We start from the raw sequence: 27,863 nt of genomic DNA on the forward strand, positions 1-27,863 counted from the left end.
CTTTTACCTTGCTGAGACCTGGCTGTTACACCCATTTTGGGAGATCCATCTCTTGCTTCCCCCAACCCCTACTCTGCCTTTCAAATAAATCAGTATTTTTTTTTAAGTAACTTTACTATGGTCAAAACCACTGCAGCCTCCAGGTGAGTGGTGGCCTGAAAAAGTTGAAAGCATATTGTTTTGAGTACCTCATACTAAGTTTTCATCAGAAGCTCTTAACTGTTTTAAAAGAAAAAATTGGGCCGGCGCCGCGGCTCACTAGGCTAATCCTCCGCCTAGCGGCGCCGGCACACCAGGTTCTAGTCCCAGTCGGGGCACCGGATTCTGTCCCGGTTGCCCCTCTTCCAGGCCAGCTCTCTGCTGTGGCCAGGGAGTGCAGTGGAGGATGGCCCAGGTGCTTGGGCCCTGCACCCCATGGGAGACCAGGAAAAGCACCTGGCTCCTGGCTCCCACCATTGGATCAGCGCGGTGCGCCAGCCGCAGCGCGCTGGCCGCGGCGGCCATGGGAGGGTGAACCAACGGCAAAAGGAAGACCTTTCTCTCTGTCTCTCTCTCTCACTGTCCACTCTGCCTGTTAAAAAAATAAAAAAAATAAAAAAAAGAAAAAATTGCAAATCATTTTAAACCATTTTTAACAGAAAATAAAATTTGTTGTTAGCTTTAAATTTATTTGTTTATTTGATAGGCAGAGTTAGAAAGTGACAAAAGGAGAGAAAGAGATCTTCCATCCGCTGGTTCACTCCCCAAATGGCTGCAGTGACCAGGGCTGGGCCAGGCCAAAGCCAGGAGCCAAGAGCTTCTTCCAGGTCTCCCACGTGGGTGGCAGGGGCCCAGGGACTTGGGCCATCTGCTGCTTTCCCAGATGCATTCGCTGGGAGCTGGATGGGAAGTAGAGTAGTCAGAACTTGAACTGGCACCCATATAGGATGCTGGCACTGCAGGCCACAGCTTAAGCCACTGCACCACAGCACCAGCACCCCCAGAACATCTTTATAAACCTCTGAAGGCATAGGAACCACCATTTTGAAACTCTGGTTTCAATCATTTGTTCCATATATCTCTTAATGATTATTATGACTTTAATAATTATATTGAATACAGTAAACTCATTTTCCCACTGGATAATAAAAAATAACTTTTATCTGACCTTGGAACATATCCAGACACAATGCAAATAAACCACATATACTCTTCCCAGAGCCTGGCCCTGCCTGTCTCCTGCCTTGGCCTTTGATTATCAGAAGCCTGGCATGTGAGCTAGATGGAGGGAAGAGCAGCTATGACCTTGTGTGCTCCACTCTGGCTCAAAAGTCGTGCCACTGGCACAGAATAGGTTGCACACCCAGCATTTGAGTTACGTAATACAGAAAATGAGATGAAATCTCTGAGAGAGGAAATATCTTAGTCTGTGTGAGGCTATTATACCAGAATACGCCGGACTGGGTGATTTATAAAGAGCAGAGACTTGCTTCTTAGAGTCCTGGAGGCTGGGAATCCATGATCAAGGTGCTGTCATCTGACAAGGGCCTTCTTGCTGCGTCATCCCGTGGCAGAAGGACAACAGAGGACAAGAAGGCAGACTTGGCAGCAACAAACCTTTTTGTAATCAGCATTAAGCCATTCTTTAAAAAAAAAAAAAAAAATTGAAAGGCAGAGTTACAGAGAGGGAGAAGCAGAGAGAGAGAGAAAGAGAAGGATCTTCCATCCACTGGTTAACTCTCCAAATGTCTGCAACAGCCAGGGCTGGGCCAGGCTGAAGCCAGGAGCCAAGAACTTCATCCTGGTCTCCCACGTGTGTGTAGGGGCCCAAGTACTTGAGCCATCTTTCGCTGCTTTCCCAAGTGCATTAGCAGAGAGCTGGATTGGATATAAAACAACTGGGACTGGAGCCTTTGCCCATATGGGATCCCGGCACTGTAGGCCATGGCTTTACCCGGTACGCCACAGTGCTGGCCCCAGAATTAAGCCATTCTTCAGGGCAGAGCCTTGGTGATCTAACACCTCCTCTTAGGCCACATTCCCCAAGACACCTGCCTTGGGGGTTTAGTTTCCAGCATGTGACTCTTAGCAGGCACTTTCAAACCATAGCAGGAGATGATCTGACAAGGGCCTTGATGTACATTCAGTGACTCTGGGGGAGGTTGTTGGGCTCTGCTGACCAGGCCTTCTCCTTCCAGGAGGTGCAGCCATGAAAGCTGGTGTGAAAGAGGGCGACCGGATCATTAAAGTGAGTGACCCCAACACGACCATCCCCTCCACCCAGGAGAGGACAGAGGTGTGCAGGGACACTTCTGGCCTCAGTCCCTCCTGCTTACTGCCATTTGCATACCAACTCTCAGTCAGCTGCTGAATTGGGTGGCACTGTGAAAGGGAGCACAGTTGTGCAGTCTGAGAGAGAGTGGGGATGAAGACTGCTGCATTCTGTCCTCTAGGCCCTTGACTCTAAAGCAGGCAAGCTTCTAAAACAGGCTTCATTATTCGCGTTTCACTAGATGCCAGAAATAAGGTTAAGAGGGCAGAACTGTGACTAGTGAAGGGCCCAGATTCTCAGGCTGATGTTTGTCTTCCATCAGTGCTGACCCGAGAACCTTGCCAGTTCTAAAACAGTTGTGATCTGCCCTGCCCACTCAAGTTTGTCTGCTGCAGAGTGCAGTCTTAGAAGCAGCAGGGAAATGCTAGGTGTAGGAACTTGCAGCCCTCTGGTAAAGAAGCACGCTGGGTCAGAGGTCACGCACTTGTGTGCAAGGCAAGTAGCTGGAAAAGTGTTCACCAAAATGAATAAAGGCGTAGGTGAATCAGCAAACAAAGACACAGATCTCACCCTTGAAAACCTAAGGGTTAGCCAGGGAGACAGAACACATAGAAGATGTGAGCAGAAATATGTTTGTAACATGAATTTGAGTAAGCATTACCAGATGTGGCTAAAGAACTTTGGAAAATGGCGTCCTAAAGTGTGCCATTTTAAACTTGAAGGGTCCCCTAGGTTTCCCTCACCGTTACTCAGAATTTATTATTTGTCCCTCCAACAGGTCAACGGCACCATGGTGACCAATAGCTCACACCTGGAAGTGGTGAAGCTTATCAAATGTGAGTTGGGAGAGAGGTGACAGCTGAAGCGAACAGGGGAGCAGGTGGGCTCAGGGGAGGGAGGAAGGAGAGAACAAGCTACTGAGCCAGGAGTCTTCCTCTGCGGATTGTGAGGCAGCCGAAATGATATCTGTAATCTTGACGTGGAGTAATCTGCTTGGACAGCCACAATTCCCTGTTATTTCAGATGGAGACACGATTAGTCTCTCATCAGATATCTTCACTTTTACTCACACCCATCATTGCCTTTCCCAGCTACACCATATCCTACTGACACGCTTCACTCATACCCTTCAGTCCCCTCTCCCTCACAGACTTTTCCCATTTGTTCCATATTTTGGCGGGTGAAAATATTGTTTGTAGCCAGAAGAAAACAATAATTGAATCTGCACAGGTAATCAAATAGAAGCAATAAATGTTAAGGAGAGAAGTGAAGGATGTGGGCAGTTTGGGCGCATGGGATAGAATTTGAATGTCTCCTGTGTGCCAGAAGGCAGGGTGCCAGAGGCTCTACATGGGCCATTTAATTCGCTGAGCTGCAGGAGGAAACGGGACTGATGAGGCAACCCATGGGGAGTGTTCCTGGTATTTGTGGATGGAATCTGGGTTGAGGTCTCTCCGTGAAGGAAGGGAAGGAAGTGGTACTTGGGTTAATGCAGCAGGGGAAGACGGGAATGAGAGAATGAGGAGGTGCATTGAAAGTGAGGAGAACTTAATCCGCAGCATCAGGAGCTTAATGAAGGGAAGAGGGAGGAAAATCCTCTCTGTAGCTTGAAAGTCTGCTCTCCAGAACAGTACCACCCAACAAGCCTGTCTTGTTTTCCTCCAGCTGGCGCCTATGTTGCACTGACGCTCCTAGGCTCTTCTCCTTCGTCTGTCGGTGTCTCTGGGCTCCAGCAAGACCCATCCCCAGCAGGAGCTCCCCGAGTCACCCCTATGATCCCCCCACCACCACCTCCTCCACCTCTACCACCTCCACAACGCATCACAGGACCCAAACCTCTGCAGGTACTGGTCCTCCTGGCTTCCCCCTACCCTAACTCTGTTGTCCCTTTGAAGAGCTCCCCATTGGGAACGAAAGCAGTTAGATTGAATGAAGCTTTGGTAATCAGAGACCAGCCCAAAGACACATGAATGACCATCAGAGAGGCAAACAAAAATGCAGTCTCCCTGAGAGGGGCTGTCCTATGTCTTGGGGCTCTCCTGCCACGTGAGTGTGTAAGGGTTGTATCAGACTTGCAGCATTTGGGATGCAAATGTGTGGAAGACTCTCAGGAGGTCCACTGAGAGTGCTCCTTCTCATCAGGGAGAGTGCACACCTTCAGGCAAGAGCAGAAAGAAACTACCTGTTAGAGATTTGCCAGTCAGTGTAATACAGGTATGGTATAAAAATCAAGAAGTAGGTGAAGGCTTCCTTGACTAGAAAAAAGACTGCTTAGAGGAGCAGAATAGGAAGCCCAGTTGGTACAGGACAAAGATAAGTAGAGAACTGTAGCGTGAAGGAAAACTTGTGAGAGTTAAGAGGACAAGGTGCTAGTAGGTATAGGGAATAGGGATTTTTCCATTTGAAAAGAAGATTGAGCCAGTGCATCTCGAGAAACCTTAGAGAGCAATTTGATACTAAAGGTGATTATAGCCACGGTTTCTAGGAAGTTCAAGAGTGAAATTAAAATACTAGTTCATGTTAACTGGCACTCTAGCCAGGTACCAAGTGTTATGCAACACATTCTTACAACCCAGGCTCTTCTCATATCTTTCCTTCCCCAAGAATCATCAAGTAGAAGAGCCTTAAGCTATTGAGCTAGTCCCCAAATCTCACCACTGTCATATTTTCTATTCCTAGGATCCCGAAGTTCAAAAACATGCTACCCAGATCCTCAGAAATATGCTGAGGCAGGAGGAAAAAGAGTTACAGGTAAGGTCACTGCTGGGGACAAACTTATCATTGCCCTTACTTTATCAGAGCAATCTGCCAGTGTGTTCAACTTGATTTATAGGCCATATCCTATTACAGTAAGGCTTTTAAATTTAAAACTTCAGGACCACTTCAGAATTGTCATTGGAGAGTAGAATTTGTTCAAACAGAATTTAACTAATAGAGTGAGTGTGGTAACCGCTCCATGGATAATAGATGAAGATAATGAATATGTAGACAAAAATGTACATATAGGACAAGACAGATAGACTAAATTGAGGGGACATTAGAACTGAGGAAATTCAGGGTCAGCTGAAATTGATCTCAGGGGTTTCTGAAGAAGGGAAGAGGAAAAGGCCAGACTGGTGGTAATGGTAGGTGGAATCGGATGCTGGCCAGACTGATAGAAGTGGGAGCACTTTTGGTGGAGGAGATAGAGATTTCCAGGCCTAGAAAATGATACACACAAGAACAATAAAAAAATAATAATTTTTCCAGAGTGGAATAACCAAATTTTTGTCATAGCTGTGGCATATAGCTGTCTCTTCACCCCTACATTTCAGTTCAGCACATTTCTGTAAGAGCATACTATGTGTAAAACATTCAGTTCCTGTGGTATACAGAAATGAAAAAGATGACATAGTTCTTGCCCACAAGACATTATGGTACTGCCATAAAGATGTGTTCAAGATAGTGGAGGTAATTCACGTGACAGCAGGAGGGAGAGTGGAAGGAACAGTGAGCTTGCAATAAGAGAACCAAGAAGAGAGTAGTTAATTAATAATGGGAAATGTGGGAAAAGGCTTTGCAAAGGGAATAGTATTTCAGCTGTGCCTTAAAGAGTGGGACTGTGGTAGGTAGAGAGGAGGGAACACTAGTGAATGGACAGCATAAGTCAAAGGCATTCACTTATTTAACTAGCATTAAGTTCTTGCTGTACACTAGGTACTGTGTGTGTGTTAGTACTATGGATGGGAATAATATTAGGAGTAGGAGTTGGAATCATTACAACGAGAGATAGATTAACCTTTCCTTTAAGGAGTTGGTAATCCCATGGAAATGTGTGGCTGAATAAAGATACACTACATTGTCAGTGCTGATGCTTATATACTGACAGATGCCATAAAATAATCATGACAGTATTGACTGGTATAAGACTAGACCTATGTAGATCAGTGGAATAGAATTCAGAGTCCAGAAATTAACCAGTGCATTATGGTAAATTGATTTCCAACAAAGGTGCCAAGACAATTCAATGGAGAAAGAATAGTCTTTTCAACAGTGGTGCTGGGACAACTGGATATCTACATGCAAAGATGAATTTGGACCCTTACCTCACACAATAAACAAAATTTAACTCAAAATGGATCAAAGACTTAAATGTAAGAGCTAAAACTCTTTTTAAAGGCTGTAAAACTCTTAGAAGAAAATAGGTGTAAATCCTCCTTACTTTGTATTAGGCAGTCAGGTTTGATACCAAAAAAGCATGAACAGTAAAAAAAAATAATAATAAAATAAATAAAAAAAAAATTGGATTTTGTCAAAATTAAAAGCTTTTTTTAAAAAAATTTTTTTTTGTTTTTATTTGTTTGAAAGGCAGAGTTACAGAGGCAGAGGCAGAGGCAGACGCAGAGAAAGAGAGGTCTTCCATCCACTGGTTCACTCCCCAGATGGCTGCAACCACCAGACCTGTGCCCATCCAAAGCCAAGAACCAGGAGATTCTTCCAGGTCTCCTACATGGGTGCATGGGCCCAAGGACTTGGGCCATCTTCCACTGCTTTCCTAGGCCATAGCAGAGAGTTGGATTGGAAGTAGAGCAGCCAGGACTCAAACCCACACCCATATAGGATGCCAACACTGCAGACGGCGGCTATACCCGCTACGCCACAGCGCTGGCTCCAAGCTTTTATTTTTAATTGAAAGGATACTATTGAGAAAGTAAACAGACAACCCACGGAGTAGAAGAAAAGTTGGCAAATCATATATCTGAATATATCTGATAAGGGATGTACAACCAGAATATATAAAAGAACTCTTACAGATCAGTAATAAAAAGAGAACTCAATGTTTTAAAAGGCAAAGTATTTGAATATAGTTTCTAAAAAAGACATTCAGATGGCCAGTGAGCACATTGCCAAGATACTCAACCCTGTTAGTGATTGGGAGGTGCTAATCAAAATGACAGTGAGATACACTTCACACCTGGTTAGGATGGCTGTAACCAAAATAACAGGATATGGAGAAGTCTCAGTAATGCTTTCTTATATTTCATCTACATTTTCACTGTGCTAATCTATTCCCACCGTTGCTGTGGGAAAGTAAGAGAGTACAGCAGCTCTGGAATAAAGTACTGATACATGCTATAATACAGAAGAACCCTGAAACATTCGGCAAAATGAATTAAACCAGACACAAAGGTCGGTGTACTTTATGATTGCATTAATAGGGAATGTCCAGAATAGGCAAATCCATAGAGAGAATAGATTAGTGATTGCCTGAGGATGGACGAAGGGGAAATTGGGAGGGACTGCTGACAGGTACCAGTTTTCTTGTAGGAATGGTGGAGGTGTTTTGGATTTAGATAGTGCAAATGGTTGTATAACTCTGTGGATTTACTGAAAACCACTGAATTGAACACTTTAAAGTGGCGAAGTTTACTTTCCAGGAACTATACCTCAATAGCAACGTAAAAAAATTTTAAATGCCATGAGAGCCTGTCGCCTCAAAAAAATAAATAAATAAATAAATAAGTATGCAATAATAAGAAGGCATCATGAGTTGGATTCAGTCTGCTGTGACCAGAGGCTTGAAAATGGCTTGGGGCTATGGGAGATTGAAAGTGTTTTGGGGCCTTGAATAACCTGGTGAGCTTGGAGTTTGCTCTGGAAGCAGTAGGAATTGATCAGAGGATTTTGAGCAGGGATCTGAGTGCATTTTCGAGTCAGTTTTCTTTAGAGAAGTGTGTTAAGTGGATTGATGTAAGGAAACCATAGGCAGTTGTGGTAGATAAGACATGATGACAGATTTAACAAGAACAGTAGGAGTAAGAACAGAAAGCAGAAGATAGCAATGGGAGGCATCTCAGAAGTCACATCAGTACAGCTAGTAAGAGTCAGCTGGAAGGAGAAGAAAGAATAAATGGTGGCCTGAAGTTTGGGTGCCTGGGTAGATGTGATGCCATTGATGGAGCGAAATGGAGGAAAAGATCAGAGCTTAGGGGACAGGACGGGTCAGCTTCGGGTGTACTGAGTTTAAGGTACCATGAGACATTCAGACAAAGACCATTCCCCAGGCATTTAGAGATAACACGGCTGACACATAGAAGAAAAGGCTGAGTTGGAATAGGTTGGGCATCTCAGTATGAAGGTGATAGTTGAGATTGGAGCTGGGTGAGATCCCCCAGGGCACCAGGGCAGAGAGGAGATGCTCCTACAGTACGCTTCGCCAGCCTCTAGTATTGCACCTCTTGTAATCATATTTGATCTTCTAGGCAGATGTTTGACATAATGGGGAAGAAACTAAAGTGTGCATGTTGCATGACTGGAGGCAAAGAAGTATGGGACTCCTAAGTGTAGACTACTGTTTTTAAACAACGACTGTGAAATGAAGGAGAAACAAAGTGGTGGGGCAGGTGCTTGAAATCAGAGTTAATGGGAAGGGTTTTGGTGGTTTTGTTTTTCTTTCAAGTCAGGAAACCTGAACAGTTTTGTAGGGTGAAGGCATTGGAAAAACGAGACTTTGAAGATAGGTGAATGATGGCCAGGAAGAGCCCCAGGCAGTGGCAGGATTAACTTCATTAACGATTTAGACGTCACTTGTCCTTGATGCAGGAAGAAAGATGGCCGCAGATATTTTGAAGTGGAATAAAGTTGGGCCAGTCCATACCAGAATGGTGTCTGGTGAGAATGGGGAAGTGTTGGGGCCTTAAAGGTGTGGAGAAGATGAAGCACTAAATATGAGATTTGTGTCAAAGTTGTCAGGTAGCAGGGAAGCCCCAAATGACTTTAGAGAATCAGCGTAAAAAAAAGAGATAATTTATGTAAACCCGCAAGCTTTATTGAGAATCTCTATTTTAGTAAATTATGAATAGCTTCCATGTAGCCAGGCATGTGACTGTGCAGGGATACCCCGCTGAGCACTCTACACATAATCCCATTCAGATCTTAATAACCATTCCCTGAGGCAGGTCTTGTCATCTCCATTTTATCGATGAGGATGTACTCAAGCTTGCCCAAGTCTACACAGCCAGTAAGTGGAGATCCTGGAATTTAAAGCCAAGGCTCCCTGACTGAAGCCTCTAGACCTCTACCCTAAACCATGAGTGTTACCATGGTTCCTGCCCTCAGGGAGCTTCCGAATAATGGGCAGGGGAGATGCTGGCTGCTCTGGTCAAGCTTCTTCCTCTTCCCTCCTGTGGGTCTCGTTGTATGTTCTGATGTGGACAGTCACAGAAATATTTCACACTTGAGTGCTGGTAGTCAAGGAAGACCTCAGCTAAGATGGGGGACTTAACTCAGGCCTTGGAAACTGGGTGAGGTTAGGACAGGCCTTTGTGTTTTGTCTTCTTTTCTCCATTTGCGTCATGTGTTCTGTTTCTCATCACTTACACCGTTTTCTGTGCCTAAATGATGGCAAATTAACGTGCACCTAGCGAAGGCAGAGATCCCTCCTCTCTCCTCTTTGATTTGGATAGCTGCCCATTCTCCCCACTGGTGAGTCGTCCATTCTCTACTAACCGCCCCTCTACCTTCTCCCCTCCTCCTTGTCCTCACCCTCCCCAGCGTATCTGTGAGGTGTATAGCCGGAACCCCGCCAGCCTGCTAGAAGAGCAGATCGAAGGTGCCCGGCGGCGAGTCACTCAGTTACAGCTGAAGATCCAGCAGGAGACTGGTGGCTTAGTGGTGAGTGATGGTAGGCATAGCCCTAGGAAAGGCACCATGTGGTTGACCGGGGCTAGAGTGAAGGAGAGAGCAGGGACAAAAGGCTTCCTGGGCTGTGCCAGGACCTCAAGGCTCACCTAGTGTTTAGTGTTTTACAAAGAAACAAGTTAGCAGTTCTTCATCCAGCACCAGTGGCCAAGCTCTATAACATTTGGGATATCATAAAAAGAAAATGTTTTTTTATTTTTCATTTTATTTGAAAGGCAGAGAAATGGAGAAAGTCAAAGATAAATAGACCTCTGTGACCACTGGTTCACTCTACAAATGCCCATAACAGCCGGGGCTTGGCCAGGCCAAAGCTGGGAGCCAGAACTCAGTTCAGGTCTCCCATGTAGGTGGTAAGGACCCAAGTACTTGAGCCAGTACACACACCTTCTAGTGTCTGTGTTAGTAGGAAGTTAGAATTGGAAGCGGAGCTAGGACTTGAACCCTGGCACTCCAATATGAGATGGGGACATACCAAGCAGTCTCTTAACTGCTGAACCAAATGGCCACTGGAAAAAAAGAAACATAAATCAGACTGTCAACTTGAGTCTCTTAAATATCCTTCCTTTCTGTGTAGTTTCCTTGTAGTTGACATATTCCTACCCTGGTTTTACTCAGTGTTCATCTGGCAGCTTTTAAAGTCAGCCAACGTAAAGGATCCCTGGTCAGTTGAGAGGGATCTGTCTCAGCAGCTAACCACCCTTTATGGAAAATTCTAGAGAGAAGATGGTTCTTCATTCAAGTCAGGGACTTTACTGTTACTGTTAATTAGCTTCATTCTTCAGGTAAATAAGAAATAACTCTCCAAAAACTTTAAGGTTTCCAAGAATAATATTTACTGATGCTAGTAGAAATTATTTAAGGATTATCCACTTTCCCTATTGGAGCAACCAGATGAGAAAAGTTTGGGAAACACAGGCAAATGAATTTGAGCTATTTTGTTTGCTAAAGAACTCCTCCTGTTGTATGGTTTATAGGAGCTCAGGTGTGGAGGTAGACCTTGAGGATTCAATTCCCAGCTCCAGTTCTTACAAGCTTTAGGACTCTTGGGCAGGTTACCTAGTCCCTCGGAGCCCTCAGTTTCCTCATTTATAAAATGGAGATCACCATAGTAGCCACCTGATAGGGTGTTGTCAGAAGGGAAGCATGCCCTTGCATGGGGCCAGCCTGTGGCCACTGCCACTGCCCTGGTGTCAGTGTGCCCGTGTGTGCTGCGAAGGGGTGCATCGGAGACTTGCCTCAGAGACTGCAGTCTGAGGCTCTGAGCTCTGACTTGGCGTTCGAGTTGACCTGCTATGTGGCTTGAACAAGGTACTTAAGATCTGTGAGCTTCCGTTTGCTCATTTATAACATGGGAGTAGTGTGCCTCACTCAGAGTCATTGCAAGATTCAATGCGACCTAGGAAAGTGCTGTGTAAACAATTAAACCTTGCAGCATCCTTCCCTCCACTCTGGCTGGGGCAGTCAGGCCCAGGCCAAAGCCTGTTAGTCTTCAGAGATCTCTCGAGGTAAACTTTTCATACTTTCCCTCAGTCAACCTGCTTGAGCTTTTTGTACTCCTTGATAGGAAGTTTGTTCTTGTATCCAAACCACATAAGGTGGTAGGTGCTTTGAGGCCCAGGGTGATAAAGTGAGAATTTAGTTTTATGCATAGTAAAGCTTCCTTACTACCAATAGGGGTCACCATCCTCCCCAAATGGTGCAAATAAAACCCTGTTTCTTCCAGCTGGGCCTTTTGAGGCGGTGAAGCAGAAGTGGCTACTGACTGTTAGCAAATAAAATCCTGGTTGGAGGAAGCAAACAGTAGGGAGAGAGGTTTACAGAATTTGCCCACCCTCTGGGCCTTTCTTTTTTAGGACATACTTCCACTGTATGGTGACACCAGCCAGAGGCCATCAGAAGGTAAGTCCCCTCGTCACTTCTTTGTTCTGTGGCGTATCTGTGTCCAGGTTTCTTATCCATTGTTTCTTCTCTGTAAGGCAGATTCTGAGAAAGAGAATATTTAGTACCTGCCCTCTAAGAAGAAAGGATAAATGTACAAATACACAGCGGAACTGGACTACTTAGGCAGTAGAAATGAACATATTACCCAAAGCATTGGATAGAGGGGGCCAGGGAGATAGTGGTATAATTATGGTCCAGACAACAGCTTGCCTAACAGAGCTGGCACACACTTGTTACAAGAGGCAGACAGTAACCGGTTGGGAGTGAGTTGAGGGGTAGGACTAGCCCTGGGAAAGCTGCACTGTATTACTCAGGAGGTAACATGGCCTTTGCATAGATGCTGAGGTAAGTGAAAGGTGTGATAAGAGCAGAGAACAGGTGTGCCAGCAAAGTCTGGGGTTCATGAGATGAGAGAACCAAAAGGAAACTCATAGAAGAAAGAAAGGTGGCAGCTGCCTCTCCCCTGTGCACAGGTGCCCAGAATAAAGGGTGGGCTTTTTTTTTTCCCCTTTCAGGCCACAGCTACTTTCTTTTAATAAACACTGTGTTCTTCTTAGGACGTCTCTCTCTGGATTCCCAGGAGGGGGACAGCGGCTTGGACTCTGGAACAGAACGCTTTCCTTCTCTCAGTGAGGTAGGTGCCCGCGGAGATGAGGCCAGTTTAAGGCAGTATGTTTGTGGGCAAGCGTTTGGCCCAGCAGTTAAGAGGCCTTCATCCCATCTCAGAATCCCCAGGTTCTGCCCACCTCACGCTCCTGACTCCAGCCTCCTGCTAATGCAGACCCTGGGAGGCAGTGGTGATGGCCCATGTAGCTAGGTTCCTGCCACCTGCAGGGGAGACCTGGATTACGTTCCCAGCTCCCAGCTCTGGTCCTAGCCCTGGCCCCAGCCACAGCCATCATGGGCATCCAGGGAGTGAACCAGTAGATGGGTGCACCCCACCACCACCACCACCACCACCACCTCGTATTCTCGCTCTTTGTCTTTGTGCTTTTCAACTTAAAAATGAAAAGACTAAAGCAAACTGTCTACATGTTTTTTTAAAAAATGGTCTGTACATTTGGTGTCCCTTTCCTGGGCACCTAAAGGCTCTGCTGCCACCTGGCCACAGTAAGGCCTCCAGCTGTCATCTGTGCCTTTCCTCTCTGGCTCCAGCCCCTAGGGTTTTAGTCACTGTACTCTAGGTTCCAATAAAAGGGTCATCTGGCTTCCTTGTTATCATTGTCAATTCTGCTACAAAAGAGCAGAGTGGAGAGAGAGACCATACCATTAGCAGGCCTCTGAGAATGAGAGAGCAGCACATAGATTGGCAGAGACAGTGACTTGATTGAAGACACATTTCTACCTGGCTGGGATGAAATCATCTTAGAGTACTACAATGGACCTGGCCTAACCAGAAACGATCCTTTTTTTCTTTACCACAAATCTTTTCCTACTTGATTGGCTCATTTTTTTTTTCTGTAGCGGTCAAATAGTTTCAGATTTTTGACTGAAGTGATCTCTTCCAGGTGTTCGCAGTTTGCATATGTAGACTAAATAAATATATGCTTACAATATAAAAGTGTAGAAGAAGGAATAATGATAATATCTACTTAGCTAGATAAATTAAACATGTGAATGATTAGTTGAAAACACATTAAGGCCGGCGCCATGGCTCACTTAGCTAATCCTCCACCTGCGGCGCTGGCACCCCGGATTCTAGTCCCAGTTAGGGCGCCGGATTCTGTCCCGGTTACCCCTCTTCCAGGCCAGCTCTCTGCTGTGGCCTGGGAAGGCAGTGGAGGATGGCCCAAGTACTTGGGCCCTGCACCCGCATGGGAGACCAGGAGGACCTGGCTCCTGGCTTCGGATTGGCGCAACGCACAGGCCGTAGCGGCCATTTTGGAGGTGAACCAACGGAAGGAAGACCTTTCTCTCTGTCTCTCTCTTACTGTCAAACTCTGCCTGTCAAAAAAAAAAAAAAAAAAAGAAAGAAAACACATTATAAAGCCTAATTTTAGATAGCTGTTACTGCTCCTGTTTGTGGGAAGCTGATTATATGTGAAAAGATCAGTAAGTTTCAAATGTCAGAGTATTTCATATTTTTTCGGATTTCTGGATTATGCATGTTCAGCCTTCTGAAGTCTGTGCAAATGTTCCCAAATCTGGAAAACTCCAATATCTGAGAAACACTTCTGGTCCCAAGCATTTTGGATAAAGGGTACTCAGCCTATATCTAGGGGGTAGCAGGGCTGGTGATGAATAGTGGGGCTGTGGGTTGAGACTGCCTGGGTTGAATCCAGGGAACACCTCATTGCTTCCCCTTTGACCTTCAGCAAATCTCATAACCTCTGAAGTCCTGGTTTCTTCGTGTGAAAAGGGACAGGAATAACAGGCTCTTCCTCAAAGGGCTGTTGTGTGAATAGGGTGAGGTAAAAATAAGCAGGAGTGCAGTGCTAGGCACAGAGTTAAGAACTGAATGCCTCTCTTTTTTTAAAGATTCATTTATTTATTTGAAAGGTAGAGAGATCTTTCATCTTCTGGTTAACTCCCCAAATGGCTGCAGCAGCCAGGTCTTGGCCAAGCTGGGTATGGTTATCACCACCAAATGAGCTGAGCCCCAAGGGCCTCCCAAACAGGGTTCCTTCTCACAGAATTCTCTGTTCCTCTAGTCATTGATGAATCGGAACTCGGTACTGTCAGACCCTGGACTAGACAGCCCTCGAACGTCCCCTGTGATCATGACCAGGGTGGCCCAGCACCACAGGCGGCAGGGCTCAGACGCAACAGTCCCCTCCACCAGCGACCAGGTGAGTGACCTAAGCCATCCACACACTTCCTTTCCCTTTTTTCATAACAGATCTGGAGCCTGTTATAAGTGTTACCAATACATAGTCTTGAATAATCATACTGAATTGCATCAGCAACCCACAATTTGAGATAATCACTTAAGGAACAAATAATAAGAAAGATCATGATATAAAAAGAAACACGGAAGTAAGGTAATCGGATTCTGTGTAAAGGGTCAGCATCTTAGGGAGGTGACGGCTGAGGAACAGATAGCTGGTCTGTCTTTGAACACCTGTAGAGAATAGGAAATAGGTTTGTTCAGTGTTCCTCCACAATACAACTTTGAATTTTCTCTCCTTAGCAAAATGAACTCTTAGTATATAGAGCCGAGTCTAGAATAATAAGCTCAGCTCTTCTGGGACCTTTCCTGATCAACTCCGTCCCTCCCTCTCGGGTGTTCTTCCATGGAGCCCCGAGGTTCTGCAGAACCTGGTTGAAGCCCCTGCTCTCAAGGGCAGACCTAGTCCAGGGCAGATTTCAGAAGACTGGTTTTGGCTCAGTACCACAGTGTGTGAAGAATCTGGGCTGTGTGGCAGTGGAACGGGCTGAGCCAGAAAATTGTTTGTCATGGTTCAGGCTGCAGCTGGGCCTCTACTTCTTAGAGACACTGAGAAGAGGTCTCCTAGTTTTGTAAACCAGCACTTTAAAATATATATATATATATATACACACACACACACACATATATATATATTGAGTCAGAGTTACAAAGAGAGAAATCCTCTACCACTGGTTCACCCCCTAGATGATCACAACAGCCGGTGCTGGGCCAGGCCAAAGCCAAGAACCAGAAGCAGCTTCTGGATCTCCCATGTGGGTGACAAGGGCCCGGGTACTTGGGCCACTTTCTGCTGCTCTACTAGACCACTAGCAGGGAGCTGGTTTTGAAGTGGAGCAGCCAGGACATGAAGTGACGCCCATATGGGATGCCAGTGTCACAAGCAGAGACCTTCCCCATCATGCCATGGTGCCAGCCCCAACAGGTTTTGTTTTGTTTTGTTTTTTAAGATTTATTTATTTATTTGAAAGAGTTACAGAGAGGGGCCAGTGCTGTGGCACAGCAAGTTAAAGCCCTGGCCTGAAGCACCGGCATCCCATATGGGCGCCAGTTCTAGTCCCAGTTGTTGCTCCTCTTCCGATCCAGCTCTCCTGGGAAGGCAGTGGAAGACGGCCCAAGTCCTTGGGCCCCTGGGCCCACGTGAAAGACCTGGAAGAAGCTCCTGGCTCCTGGCTTCAGATCAGTGCAGCTCCAGCTGTCGCGGCCATCTGGGGAGTGAGGCAGCGGATGGAAGACCTCTCTCTCTCTCTCTCTCTCTCTACCTCTACCTCTCTCTGTAACTCTGTCTTTCAAATAAATAAAAATTCTTTTAAAAAAGAGAGAGTTACAGAGAAAGAGAGATCTTCCATCCACTGGTTCACTTCTCAAACGGCTGCAACAGCTGTGGCTGGGCCAGGCCAAGGCCAGGAACCTGGAACTCACAGGGGCCCAAACACCTGGGCTGTCCTCTGCTGCTTTCCCAGGTGCATTAGCAGGGAGCTGGATTAGGAGTGGAGCAACCAGAACTCAAACTGGAACTTAAGGTGGGATTCCAGCATTGCAGGTGGCAGCTTAACCTGCTGCACCATGCACTGGCTCCAAAACAGCACTTCTTGAAATTCAGTGATCTACCACCATAATGTTTTTCATCTCCACAGTCAAAATGTATCATTTACTTAACATTTTTCTTCAAGCTAACTCACTTTTTTTTTTTTTTTTTTTTTTGGACAGGCAGAGTTAGTGAGAGAGACAGAGAGAAAGGTCTTCTAGTCTTCCTTCCATTGGTTCACCCCCGAAATGGCCGCCACGGCCGGCGCACTGCGCCAATGCAAAGCCAGGAGCCAGGTGCTTCCTCCCGGTCTCCCATGTGGGTGCAGGGCCCAAGCACTTGGGCCATCCTCCACTGCCTTCCCAGGCCACAGCAGAGAGCTGGACTGGTAGAGGAGTAACCGGGACAGAACCAGCGCCCCAACCGGGACTAGAATCCGGGGTGCTGGCGCCGCAGACAGGATTAGCCTAGTGAGCCGCGGCACTGGCCGCTAACTCACTTTTTAAAGCTTAACTTCATTTTAAAGGAAATATGCCATTGCCTTAAATTAAAAACAGTATTATAAGTCACTAGTAATCTAGTTAGCTAAATCTAGTTCTTGATTGTCCCTAGAATCCTGGAATTTAGGTCTAAATGTTTGTCTTTTCCTCCCTTCCATGAACAAAACTGGGCCTTCCTTTGTCCTGTGACAAACAGACCAAGTAGGTCTCCCAGAGGAGTAGTTTGTGAGCTCATGGTAGCCAGCCCAGTTCCTGCTCATGAAGGCCTTTCATGCCTGGACGTCAGGGAGTAACTGCAGCCAGTAGGGTTTTAGTTTCCTGCTTGCTGTCTTTCCTGTCTCTGCCCCCATCCCAGCTCTGCCTCCCCCCCCCCCCCCACATACACACATCTCACTGTGTTCTCTTTGATGGTGTTGTCATTCTAATAAATTTGTCTTCTTTTTTCTGATCCAGCATTTATCACTCTGCTGTATTTCTATGTTTACAAGTATAATTTCTCACTAGACTTAATTCATCTTCGAATCCTGGGTACCTAGCGTGGTGTCAGGCACAGAGTAGGCACTTTACAGTGTTGAATGAATGAATGAATGAGTCGATACTTGGGCATGAAATTCATCAAAATTGTCTTCTGGGAGGGGAAGACTTCTCCGGGACACAAAGCTTCCTGAACTTCTCTAAACTGAGGTTCCACAGTGTGGGCTGCAGATAGGACTGCAACCTAGGTGAATCTTTTTCTTAAATCCAGAGTTATATACAGTCATCAAAAGAAAGTTCTAATCAAGAGCTACTGTGCAAAAGAACACATTTGATACTCTATGTGTACCCATTGGATAGAGGGGAAGGTGGAGAGGTGGATCCAAGGTGTATTAAAAGGTATAATGTATCAGCAGCTGTACTGGATCTCACTTAATCCTCACAATCAGTAAAGGAGATGACTGTTAGAATCTTCATGTAACAGAGAAAACTTAGGCAAAGAAAGGTTAAGGGACTGGTCAAGGACTCTGTTGCTGGAAGAGTCACAACTAGAACTTAGTTCTCCTGAGCCCCAACATAGGGCTGTTTTTCCCCTCCTGGCTGTTCTGTGATTGTCCATTCCTGCTCCTCCCTCTGCAGAATGGCAGGACCAAGGTCAGGTTGTTGAAGGATGTCAGGCAGGTTGCTGAGGGGGTCAGGCGTCCATCTTGTTCATAGAGGAGGTTTCCCTTTAGATAGTTAATAGGAGCAGGTGTGGAGTAAGCGGCCTTGGAGTTCTTTTTACCCTGTGAATTTGTCAATCTTCTAAAAAACTTAAATAGCTGTTTTTGAATGATAAGATTAAGTATAGTGTAGTTCCAGTTTCTTAATATGTATTGAGTAGGAAAAAGCCTATATATCCATGAAACTGTCAGCAGCAAGGGTAGAAGTGTAACGATCACTTTTTGTTGTATAATTCTATAATATTTGATTCTTTGATGATAAGCATATTCTGCCTTTACAATCAGAAAATAAAAATATGAAGACTTAGAAAAATTCTCCCTGCAAATAAGCAAAAGCCTAGTTTACTGGCCAGCCAAGTAGAACCAGAAGTACTCACCCACCTCTTGGGGGTCCTGGAATATTAGATATTACAGAAAAGGCCACTGCTTAGGATGTGTCTGAGAAATACAAACACAGCACGTCAGACTTGGCTCTGCAACTTGGGGCACATGGTCAGTCTCTCCGGGGCTCACGTTTTTTATTACAGATGGGTGTAGACTCTTGTGGGGAGCAATCCGGACTGGACTAAGTTACTGGAATTAAGACTTATTCTATGCATCTGCTCTCCCACAATATGGCGCTGGGAGAGGAGAAAACAGCTTCTACACAGCTGCCTCCAGTTCAGCCAATAAACTGTAGGACTTGCTCCTGATTGGAGGAGAGCAGCGTACTCGGCGTGTGGGCAGCCAAGTTAGGATTGGCGGAGGAGGACTATAAAGGAGGAGAGAGACGGCATGCACCAGGAACATCTAAGGGGAACATCTAAGGGGAACACCTGTGCAGCCCCCGAGAGAGCCAGCCGGCGGTGTGCCGCTCCCCTGCGGAAGTGGGGAAAGTGGCCAGGGGGAACCGCCCTTCCACGGAGGTGGAAGGGACAGCAGCCAACCCGGGAAGAACCAGCAGCAAACCCGGGGAGGGCCAAGCAGACGAAAGAACAGCGCAGGGTCCTGTGTCGTTCCTCCATGAAGAGGGGGAGCGACAGACTCTGAGCTCTGAGAAAGGTGTTCACATGCTGTAACTCTGTCGTTCTGGGCATAGAGTCTGCAAATATGTGGGAGAACAGAAAAGGAGAGAGGAACATCAGGAAGGGACTGTCAGAAAAAGCCACTTTAGGGGCCAGCGCTGTGGCATAGTGGGTGAAAGCCACCGCCTGTGGTGCCAGCATCCTATATGGGTGTCAGTTCGAGTCCTGGCTGCTCCACTTCTAATCCAGCTCTCTGCCATGGCCTGGGAAAGCAGTAGAAGATGGCCTAGGTCCTTGGGCCCCTGTACCTGCGAGGGAGAGCCGGAAGAAGCTCCAGGCTCCTGGCTTTGCATTGGTGCAGCTCCAGCTGTTGCAGCCATTTGGAGAGTGAAACAGCAAATGAAGACTTCTCTCTGCCTCCCCCCGCCCCGCTTCTGCCTTTGTAACTCTGCCTTTCAAATAATAAATAAATCTTAAAAAAAAGAAAAGAAATTTATACTTTAAAAAAAAAATAAAAGAATAAGCCACTTGCCAAAGTGGGTGAGGAGGGTGTCTTCTCCCTGGTGAGAATAAGCAGGGGTAAGCCAGATGGGTTCCAGAAGCAATATCTTTGTTGGGGAATCACCACAAATGAGGGAGATTAAACTGAATGAAAAATACAATTGGTAGAAGAGCTTTGAAAGCTCAAGGAACTTTTAGGAGAAAAATTTGTCCAGTGAGGCATCTGAAAAGTCTATGCAACATGAACTGCCTCTCATGTATCTCACCAATGCATATCAATCAGGATTAGATTTATATTAAGATGTGCATAGGGTAGAAAGAAAAGCCAGGGCAAGTAGTTTGGATTTTAGATAGGTAACAGGGATTCTATGCTGGATTCTTGCGCAAGGAAATAATGCAAATGGCGTTTGAGAAAGATCAGCCCATCCCTTTTTGCTCAGCAGGCAGAGACCCACCACTAGGCTCTGACAGTTGCTAAGCCAGTGGGACTTACTAGTACACAGCAGCTGTTCTCAGCACTGTAGTGGACGCTGGGTTTGGAGGGTGTGTGTTTGGGCTTTAGGGTCACTGTTTAATCTGTTTAGGAAAACAGCCCCCAGCCCAACCATCCCACAGGAGCTGCAGGCCCTTATTTTGTTGGCCAACCATCCCTTCCACCCCCTCAGATCTTTTGAAAACAGGAAGAGAGCGTTTTCTCTTACTTCCCATCTTCATATGTCATGTGACCAGGCTGCTGTGAGTCTGCTCTGCCCCACCCAGCAGCCGTTGACTTCCTGCAAGTGGAAATCATTTCATCTGTGCTCTGAGATTTGCGGGTGGTAGGGAGAGGCCAGCGTTTACCTGCTCAGTGGCTGTCTTAGTGAGTGCTGTGCTGTAACCAAACAGACTTCGCTGAGGGAGTTGAATGCGCCGTCCTCTGTAACTTCTCATCTCTACAACTTGAATCTCTCCCCCAGGGTGTAGATCAAAGCCCAAAGCCTTTAATTATTGGCCCAGAGGAAGATTATGACCCGGGCTATTTCAACAACGAGGTAACAGTTTCCTGGTTCTTATTTTCATCATTCTCCTGTCCTACAAGCTGCTCTTGGCCTGAAGCAGTGGGACTAGTAGCAGCTGGGGGAGGGAGCCTCCACGTATCAACCCTGGAAGGTGGATAGCATGGAGGCTAAGCGGGAACAGGCTGTGCTGCTGTGGCCTGCCTCCATGCCTCCCAGCCCACAGGTACCCTTCTGCCTTCCAGAGCGATATCATATTCCAGGACCTTGAGAAACTGAAGTCACGTCCAGCTCACCTGGGGGTTTTTCTACGTTACATCTTCTCTCAGGCGGACCCTAGTCCACTGGTAAGTTGGAAGTGTCGTTCTGGCCCTGGCCCTGCTTGATGTTACAGATCTGAACCCTGGGCGTAGGCGGGCATCTCAAGAACAGCGACAAAATAGGAAAGAGGACAGACCCCAGGCCTGGAGGCTTCTTCACTGGGTGTGACACGGTCCACTCCGGTCAGTAGCCAGAAGGGAGAAAGAGCTAGGCCAGAAACACTGCCATCCTCGGTCAGCTTAGGCCATTGTTGCGAAGAAGAGGATCTTTTCTGGGGGTTTTCGAATGAAGGTGGCTGCAGAATGGGGAGTTGGCCCTTGCAAATACACAGTGTTACTGCAGGAAGGCTTGGCAGAGAGCAAGATTATACGAGGTCTTCAGTCTCAAGGTGATGACAGGAAAGAATGTGGGGGGTGGAACCCAGAGTGCCCTGGGCAGTGCTCAGAGCCAACAGCTGTACAGTGTCTCTCATTCTGCTTGGCTGCTTAAAAAGGAATGGGGTATAGGAGAGAGGCTGGTGGTGTAGTCTTCAGAATGAACTTGCCCCAGGCTTGCGTTGCTGTTTCGTGTTTCTGGGAATACCACTGTGGGAAGCCAGAATGAGCACTGATTTGCTCATTATTCATTGAACACCTGGGTTTTAAGTCCCAAGTGCTAGGATCTCAGAAACATTCCTGAATAAAAAATGACAAAGAAAACTAAAACATGAATCCTTGGGAAACAATAAATGAACAAGTCAGTGGTGAGATAGCAAATGTGGAAGAGACGGAGTCAAGGGGCAGTGGTTGGGTGGCTGGGATGCAGCAGGGGCGGGGCCAGGGCCTCTTTTGCCACGGGTGTCTGGTATGTTCCAGCCACCCTTTCTCAGCCTCAGCACTGTTAACATTTTGCACTGGATTATTCTGTTGTGGTGGACTCGGCTGTGCATTTTGGGGTCTCGAGCTGCATCAGTGAACTCTGTCCACCAAATGCCAGGAGGAGACTTCACTCCTTAGTAACCATAATGACTAAAAAGTGTCTCCTCAGGGACAAAATCATCCCTGGTTGAGAACCACTGCTCTGACCAGGTGCTCTCTCCCCCTAGCTTTTTTACTTGTGTGCAGAAGTTTATCAGCAGACAAACCCCAAGGACTCCCGAAGCTTGGGAAAAGACATCTGGAATATTTTCCTAGAGAAAAATGCGGTAAGGCAGTCATGGATTGAATTACAATTTTACTATACTCTTTGGACCACTCAGAGACAGAGAAAAAACTAAACAAAACATTGAGGCCAAATGGAGAAGAGAAGTCTTGGTTCAGGGATTAGGATTTCCGGATTGCATTCCTGGCTCTGCTCTAATAGATTCATCTTCTTTCTATACTTCTTTCGTTCCGTGTGTAGAATACACATTGCCTCTCTTCAGAATAGGGAGAGAGTCTAATTGCTCTCCCTTGAATCAGTGCCCTGCTTTCCACAGCCCTCCCTGCCTTGCCCTCCATATGATGAAGAAACAGGGTGTAGATCAGTGGGCACAGGGAGAGCCCAGGTTTCTGCAGCTCTGCCTGACTTCAGCATTATTGCCCGGAGGCAGGAGTCAGAGGTGAGAAGGCCCTGCAGTGCCTGGGACAGGTGCACACTCAGTGTGTCTGGACGCGGGTCCCAAGTGTTTCCAGAATCTTGCTGAGCAAAAGCACTTCTGCGTGCAGAGGCAGTTCCCATCCTCAACGTCCCAATCTGATCAACTAAACTAATCCCAAGATGGCTTTATGTTTCTGGTGATGAGCTTGAAGACAGCGGATTTTCCTCAAGACTTTACTCTCCCCTTTAAATGGGGCTTGAGTAAAGAGATAGAGCTGCCAGTTCTCTTTTATGGAACCACCCCCGTATCCAGGGGTCAGGGACTTAAAAAGCAAAAGCGGGAACACCAAGCTAATTGTGAGACTAGGTGACGTAGAGCCAACTCTCCTTTGGGAGTGAAGAGGAGGGGAAGCCCATCAGATAGCCTGGTAAAGGTTTCTCCCTTCCTGCTAAATTATCACCAGTCCACTTTTTGAAACAACATTTCTGTTCCATAAACTCTAATGACCTGAAAATAAAGAGTGGAAAAACTGCACATCCACTCTTAGAATATAGTCTCGACTTTCCCTGTAAGCCTCAAATTTTATTTCCCGTAAACCTTGGTCTAGAGTTTAGGTATACACTGAGAGATGAAAGGAGGGTGGGTAGATGTTGGCAAAAAAGGAGAGAAGGCAGTGGCTGCCAAGCCTGTTCCCCAACTGTCTCCCTGGCGAGTACACCCTCACCATTTCTGCCCCACTTTTGTGTCTCCTAGCCTCTGAGAGTGAAGATCCCTGAGATGTTACAGGCTGAAATTGGTAAGTTGGCTCATTGGCCAGTAAGTATTCTGATGCTGCCCTTCTTATCTTCAGTTCTTGGAAGCCTCTAGACGACAGCCACTGTCCTTGGGCAGCTGTCCTCCGTAGGACAGTTCCTCCAGAATACTGCATAATAGCTTATAGGCGGGCACAAACAGGGCACAGCCTGACCAGGAAGTCACTCTGCCTGGTGGCATTTGTCACAGGAAGACCCTGTCTGTTGCATGAGGAGGCCTGGGCTCATTTCCACAACCTTCCACATGACCCTTCCGGGCCTCAGTTGGGTCATCTGTCCAAGAGAAAATTGGAGTCAATCAGGGATTGCTAAGCCAGATCAACCATTAGATTCCCTTGGGAAGCTCTCATAGATGTAGAAACCAGGGCCTCACGCCATCCCGCCTCAATTCAGACTCCCTGGAGTGTTACAGGGTGGGGATGGGGCTATGAATTCCTTAACTGACACTGATAGCAGCTGGTCTGGAGTAAGGATCCAGTAAACTGGATGATTTCTGAGCCCCTAATCCTAATCAAGACAGAGGAATGGGGTGGGCGGGGGCGGCACACAGAGGGTGGCCGCCAGAGGGGCTGTGCAGGAGCTTGTCCGAGGCTTCTCAGGCAGGAGAACTGAAGGGCACAGGCGGTCAGGTGAACAGAGCTTGTGCTCCCAGCAGCTCAGCCTCACCTGGGTGGAGCAGATGCTGACCGAAGGATTACACCTTTTACTTTAGCTGGGGAGTTGGTGTTTCATGGAACGTGAAGTGCTTGCTTTTTCATCCTTGTGAGCTGGCCACGGGCAGTGCAGGGGAGTGAGCATCTCCCTGGGAGGGCTGCACTGTGGTGTCACAGGACAGCATGGGAACATATCTGATGAAAGGGGTTTTAGCACTTCACATACTGGAGCATGGAACATCCAGAAAGTGTTTTTTGTCGTTGACACGGACCTTGGACATGAGGTGTCCAGTTCTGAATTCGGGAATGATCTGTGAGGCGGAGGCCTTCACTTCATTTAGACTAACGGGGCAGAAAGCCAGCCTGTCCTCCCTGGGCACCCCGCCCATGTTGCTTTCCCTGGGTTCCCACTACAGACCTGCGCCTGCGCAACAGTGAGGATGTCCGCAGTGCACTCAGTGAGGCCCAGGGGGCTGCCATGCCAGAGATCCAGGAACAGATCCACGACTACAGGTTTGCCAGGGTCCTTGCCCTCCTGCACTACCTCCTAGCACCTCTGCCTCTTGGCCCTTCCCTCGCTCTGTGTGTGTGTATTTATGTTTGCCTCACTCCTGGGTGTGCATCTAAGGAGTGTTTGTACATTTGTTCCTTGCTGTGTATCTCTCTGGCTTAGAACAAAACGCACTCTGGGGCTGGGCAGCCTGTATGGTGAAAATGACCTGCTGGACCTGGATGGGGACCTTCTCCGAGAGCGCCAAGTGGCCGAGAAGCAGCTGGCTGCCCTTGGAGATATTCTGTGAGTCTTTAGATCTCCTCCCACCCCCCACCCTCACCAAATATGCCCAACAGGTTGACAGGTTTTAGGGGTTTCTTTTCCAGCTTCCCTCTAGCTATTCTTGCCTGGTTGTCCTTCCCCTGAAGTGCAGGGCGAGCTGGGTTTCTTAGGCAGAGGGCTGCCCTCGTGCATGGGGGTTGCTGAACCTTGGGGCTCCCTGTTGTAATATGGTGGTCATGACAGGCACTGGGCTCCAGGAATGTGGTGAGCTTTCTGCTTCTCCTTTCTAGCCCTCTTCCTAAACTTCCTCCCTTCCTGCCTCTAAGACCATGTCTGACACAGCGTGAGCCCAGCGCTGCGAGTCTCTGATAGATAAAGCTTCTGCAGAACTTCATTAAGGGAAATGGAATCACTTTTACTAATTATCGCAGAAATCTGAAGTTACCTGATTCAGGAGCTGCTGGCACACCTGCTATGCTCTTTTAGAGACATTTTCTAAATGTCAGGGGTGCCTGTGATATGAGTCCCAACGTGACAGGCTTTGTGGGAACATTTCCAGGCTTAGCAGTTTTTTGCCCCAGTACTGCTTCTCACTAAGTAAACGCATGACCTTGGCCAAGCCATTTTATCTCGCTGGGCCCCACGTACAGAATGATCAGAGTTGGACTGGATGATCTCCATAGCCTCTGGGAATGCTGCTGTTTCAATTTCATGGCTCTCCTGTACCAAATGTGGTTCTGCCTCCGGCATTCCTGGGATGCAGTAGTGAACAAAGCAGCCCTACCTCTCCAGAGCTTACATCGTAATGGGAAGAGCCATTAGTGCTTAACAAAGAAGTAATGGGGTAGTATGTTACAAAGAAGTGCTGGAGGAGAAAGTAGAGCAGGCTGGGGAGGACCAGGAGAACTAGAGCCCGTGGGTTGCGAGTCTAACCTGGACAGTCGGACAAGCCACAGGGCAAGGGAACCTGATAAAGCCAGAGGGGACAGGAGGGGTGGCCGTGCAGAGCCTTGTGGACAACCACACCCACTCTGGGTTTTTCTCTGAGTGAGAGCCACTGGAGCTGTGCGAGACTAGATGGGGCCCAGGACAGGAGAGCTGGGGAAGGCTCTGCCGAGGGTTCTGTAGGACAGCGTGTGGCAGCCAGCCAACCAGACTGGGAGAAATGGTGGAGGCTGTGAAAAGAGGTCCCCTCTAGGTGTATGTTGATGCTAGAGCCACCATGACTGCGGGGAGTGAGGAAAGAGAAGCACCAAGGAAGACCCTCAGGATTTCTCTTTCTGTCTGAGCTACTGAAAGGGCGAAGGTACCAGCAGTCAGAATAGGGACAGTTACAGGGGAGCAGTTTTGAGATAGAAAATGAGGACATGTTAAACAGTACCGGGTAGGCGTTCCATACACAAATCCGGCATTTGAGGAGGTCTGGCCAGGGATGAGATGGATGAGATCACACAGAGCAGGAATGCTTTGCAGACTTGACCGTCTGACCCTCAGCCAAGCCCTGAATCTTTCTGAGCCTTGGTTTCCTAGCAGTCAGATGGCACTAAACCAGCTCAGCCAGCTCCAGGATGGAGGCAGGACTGACCGAGCCTATTTGGACATTAGATGGGTTAGTATATACAGACAGCTTAGCATGATGCCTGGCCCGTGGGGAACACTCAGATGCTGCTGTTTCCATTTATGTCTTCTAAAAAGATTTGTTTGGATCCAGTCTCAAGGTATTGTTGCTTCCTTCTCATCTTCTGTCCTCCTGCCTCAGTGATGCTCCAACCCTTCTTTTTAATTTTTTTTAAGATTTACTTATTTATTTGAAAGGCATAGGGGCCAGCGCTGTGGCCCAGTGGGTTAATGTCCTGGCCTGAAGCACCAGCATCCCATATGGGCACCGGTTCGAGTCCTGGCTGCTCCACTTCCTATCCAGCCCTCTGCTATGGCCTGGGAAAGCAGTAGAAGATGACCCAAGTCCTTGGGCCCCTGCATCCACATGGGAGAACCAGAAGAAGCTCCTGGCTCCTGGCTTCAGCCAATTAGGGAGTGAACCATCGGATAGAAGTCCTCTCCCCCACCACCTCCTCTCCTCTCCTCTCCTCTCCTCCTCTCCTCCTCTCCTCCTCTCCTGTCCTCTGCATAACTCTGATTTTCAAATAAATAAAAAATCTTAAAAAGAAAGGCATAGTGACAGAATAAGAAACTGAGGAAGAAGGAGAGAGAAAGAAAGAGGGACATCTTCCATCCCCTGATTCACTCCACGAATGCCTCCAACAGTAAAGGCTGGGCCAGGCTAAAGCCAGGAGCCATGAACTCCATCCAAGTGTCCTGGGCAGGTGGCAGGGACTCGAGTACTTGAGCCATTATCTGCTGCTTCCCAGGTACATTAGCAGGAATCATTCAAAAGCAGAGTAGTCGGGACTTGAACCAGGCCCTCCAATACAGAATGGAGACTTAACCTACTGCTCCACAATGCCCAGCCCTCACCTCTGCCCTTCTAACTCAGTCCTAGGTGGGTACAAAAAGGAGCCTCTTTCTGTATAACTTCAGACACCAAAAACATAGCAAGCGAGAAGCTTGTGTTTACCACATTGCCCTTCCATTTCACTAGAAAGACATTGTCGTCATCATCATTGTCATCATCATCACTCTGCCATTAGAGTCCCTTGAGGGAAGAACTCTCACCTACTGAGCCCCAAGCTGGCTCTAGAGCTGTGACCAAGAGTCTGGCCTTTCATCATACTCCTCCCTTCTCCCCACCAACCCGCCCTTCCTCTGAGAAAGAGCTTACCCTCCTCCCAGCCTCTGCCCAGGCGACAAGCCTCTGTCTTTGCTGTGTGAGTCATCTGTTCTTTTCTTTTGTTCCAGGTCCAAATACGAGGAAGATAGGAGGTGAGTCCATGATGTGGTTCATTTGCAGCTTTCAAGGTGGGAAGGTGTGGGGCTGATCTGTGCTTTGCATTTTTGCTCATTACAGGGAGCCCCTAGCTTTGTAAGACCACGTAAGAGCCTGGTCTGCAAGTTTCATTCCCTGATGACTGTAATTGTAACACGTGGGGGTCATGAGATGGTCCAGGCCCCTAATGCTCAAGGATCACCACCTGAGGGTGTGAGTGGCTCCTAATACCTGCTTCCTCCTCTCCACCCAAATCAGCCCTGTGGCTTCCTTCCCACCTCTTTCCCTTCATCCACTTAAAAAAGCAGCAGTGGTGGTTTTATCAGCCTGGATTAGGGGCACCTGCACAGGGGAGTTGGGGTATAACATGTTTAATC

The 27,863-nt window shown here is 47.3% G+C and overlaps 1 protein-coding gene across 22 annotated transcripts in view; it reads left to right on the top strand.

Moving 5' to 3' along the window:
* ARHGEF11 (Rho guanine nucleotide exchange factor 11) overlaps nucleotides 1-27,863 on the top strand; it is a 121,432-nt gene that overhangs the window by 70,909 nt on the left and 22,660 nt on the right. For 11 of the 22 annotated variants that reach the window (XM_017345779.3, XM_017345774.3, XM_008264286.4 and 8 more), the window contains 15 exons: nucleotides 2,178-2,227; nucleotides 3,030-3,087; nucleotides 3,917-4,095; nucleotides 4,931-5,002; nucleotides 9,785-9,904; nucleotides 11,785-11,830; nucleotides 12,430-12,506; nucleotides 14,524-14,661; nucleotides 20,445-20,519; nucleotides 20,729-20,830; nucleotides 21,889-21,987; nucleotides 23,116-23,158; nucleotides 24,244-24,340; nucleotides 24,501-24,623; nucleotides 27,459-27,482. In XM_017345779.3, the coding sequence (XP_017201268.2) occupies nucleotides 2,178-2,227; nucleotides 3,030-3,087; nucleotides 3,917-4,095; nucleotides 4,931-5,002; nucleotides 9,785-9,904; nucleotides 11,785-11,830; nucleotides 12,430-12,506; nucleotides 14,524-14,661; nucleotides 20,445-20,519; nucleotides 20,729-20,830; nucleotides 21,889-21,987; nucleotides 23,116-23,158; nucleotides 24,244-24,340; nucleotides 24,501-24,623; nucleotides 27,459-27,482 (1,303 nt within the window). The remainder of the gene's footprint in view (nucleotides 1-2,177; nucleotides 2,228-3,029; nucleotides 3,088-3,916; nucleotides 4,096-4,930; nucleotides 5,003-9,784; nucleotides 9,905-11,784; nucleotides 11,831-12,429; nucleotides 12,507-14,523; nucleotides 14,662-20,444; nucleotides 20,520-20,728; nucleotides 20,831-21,888; nucleotides 21,988-23,115; nucleotides 23,159-24,243; nucleotides 24,341-24,500; nucleotides 24,624-27,458; nucleotides 27,483-27,863) is intronic. The other 11 variants (XM_070077506.1, XM_070077507.1, XM_070077509.1 and 8 more) reach the window with 4 other exon arrangements.

This window comes from Oryctolagus cuniculus, chromosome 7 (genome assembly GCF_964237555.1).
Source record: "Oryctolagus cuniculus chromosome 7, mOryCun1.1, whole genome shotgun sequence".
Lineage (NCBI taxonomy): Eukaryota > Metazoa > Chordata > Mammalia > Lagomorpha > Leporidae > Oryctolagus > Oryctolagus cuniculus.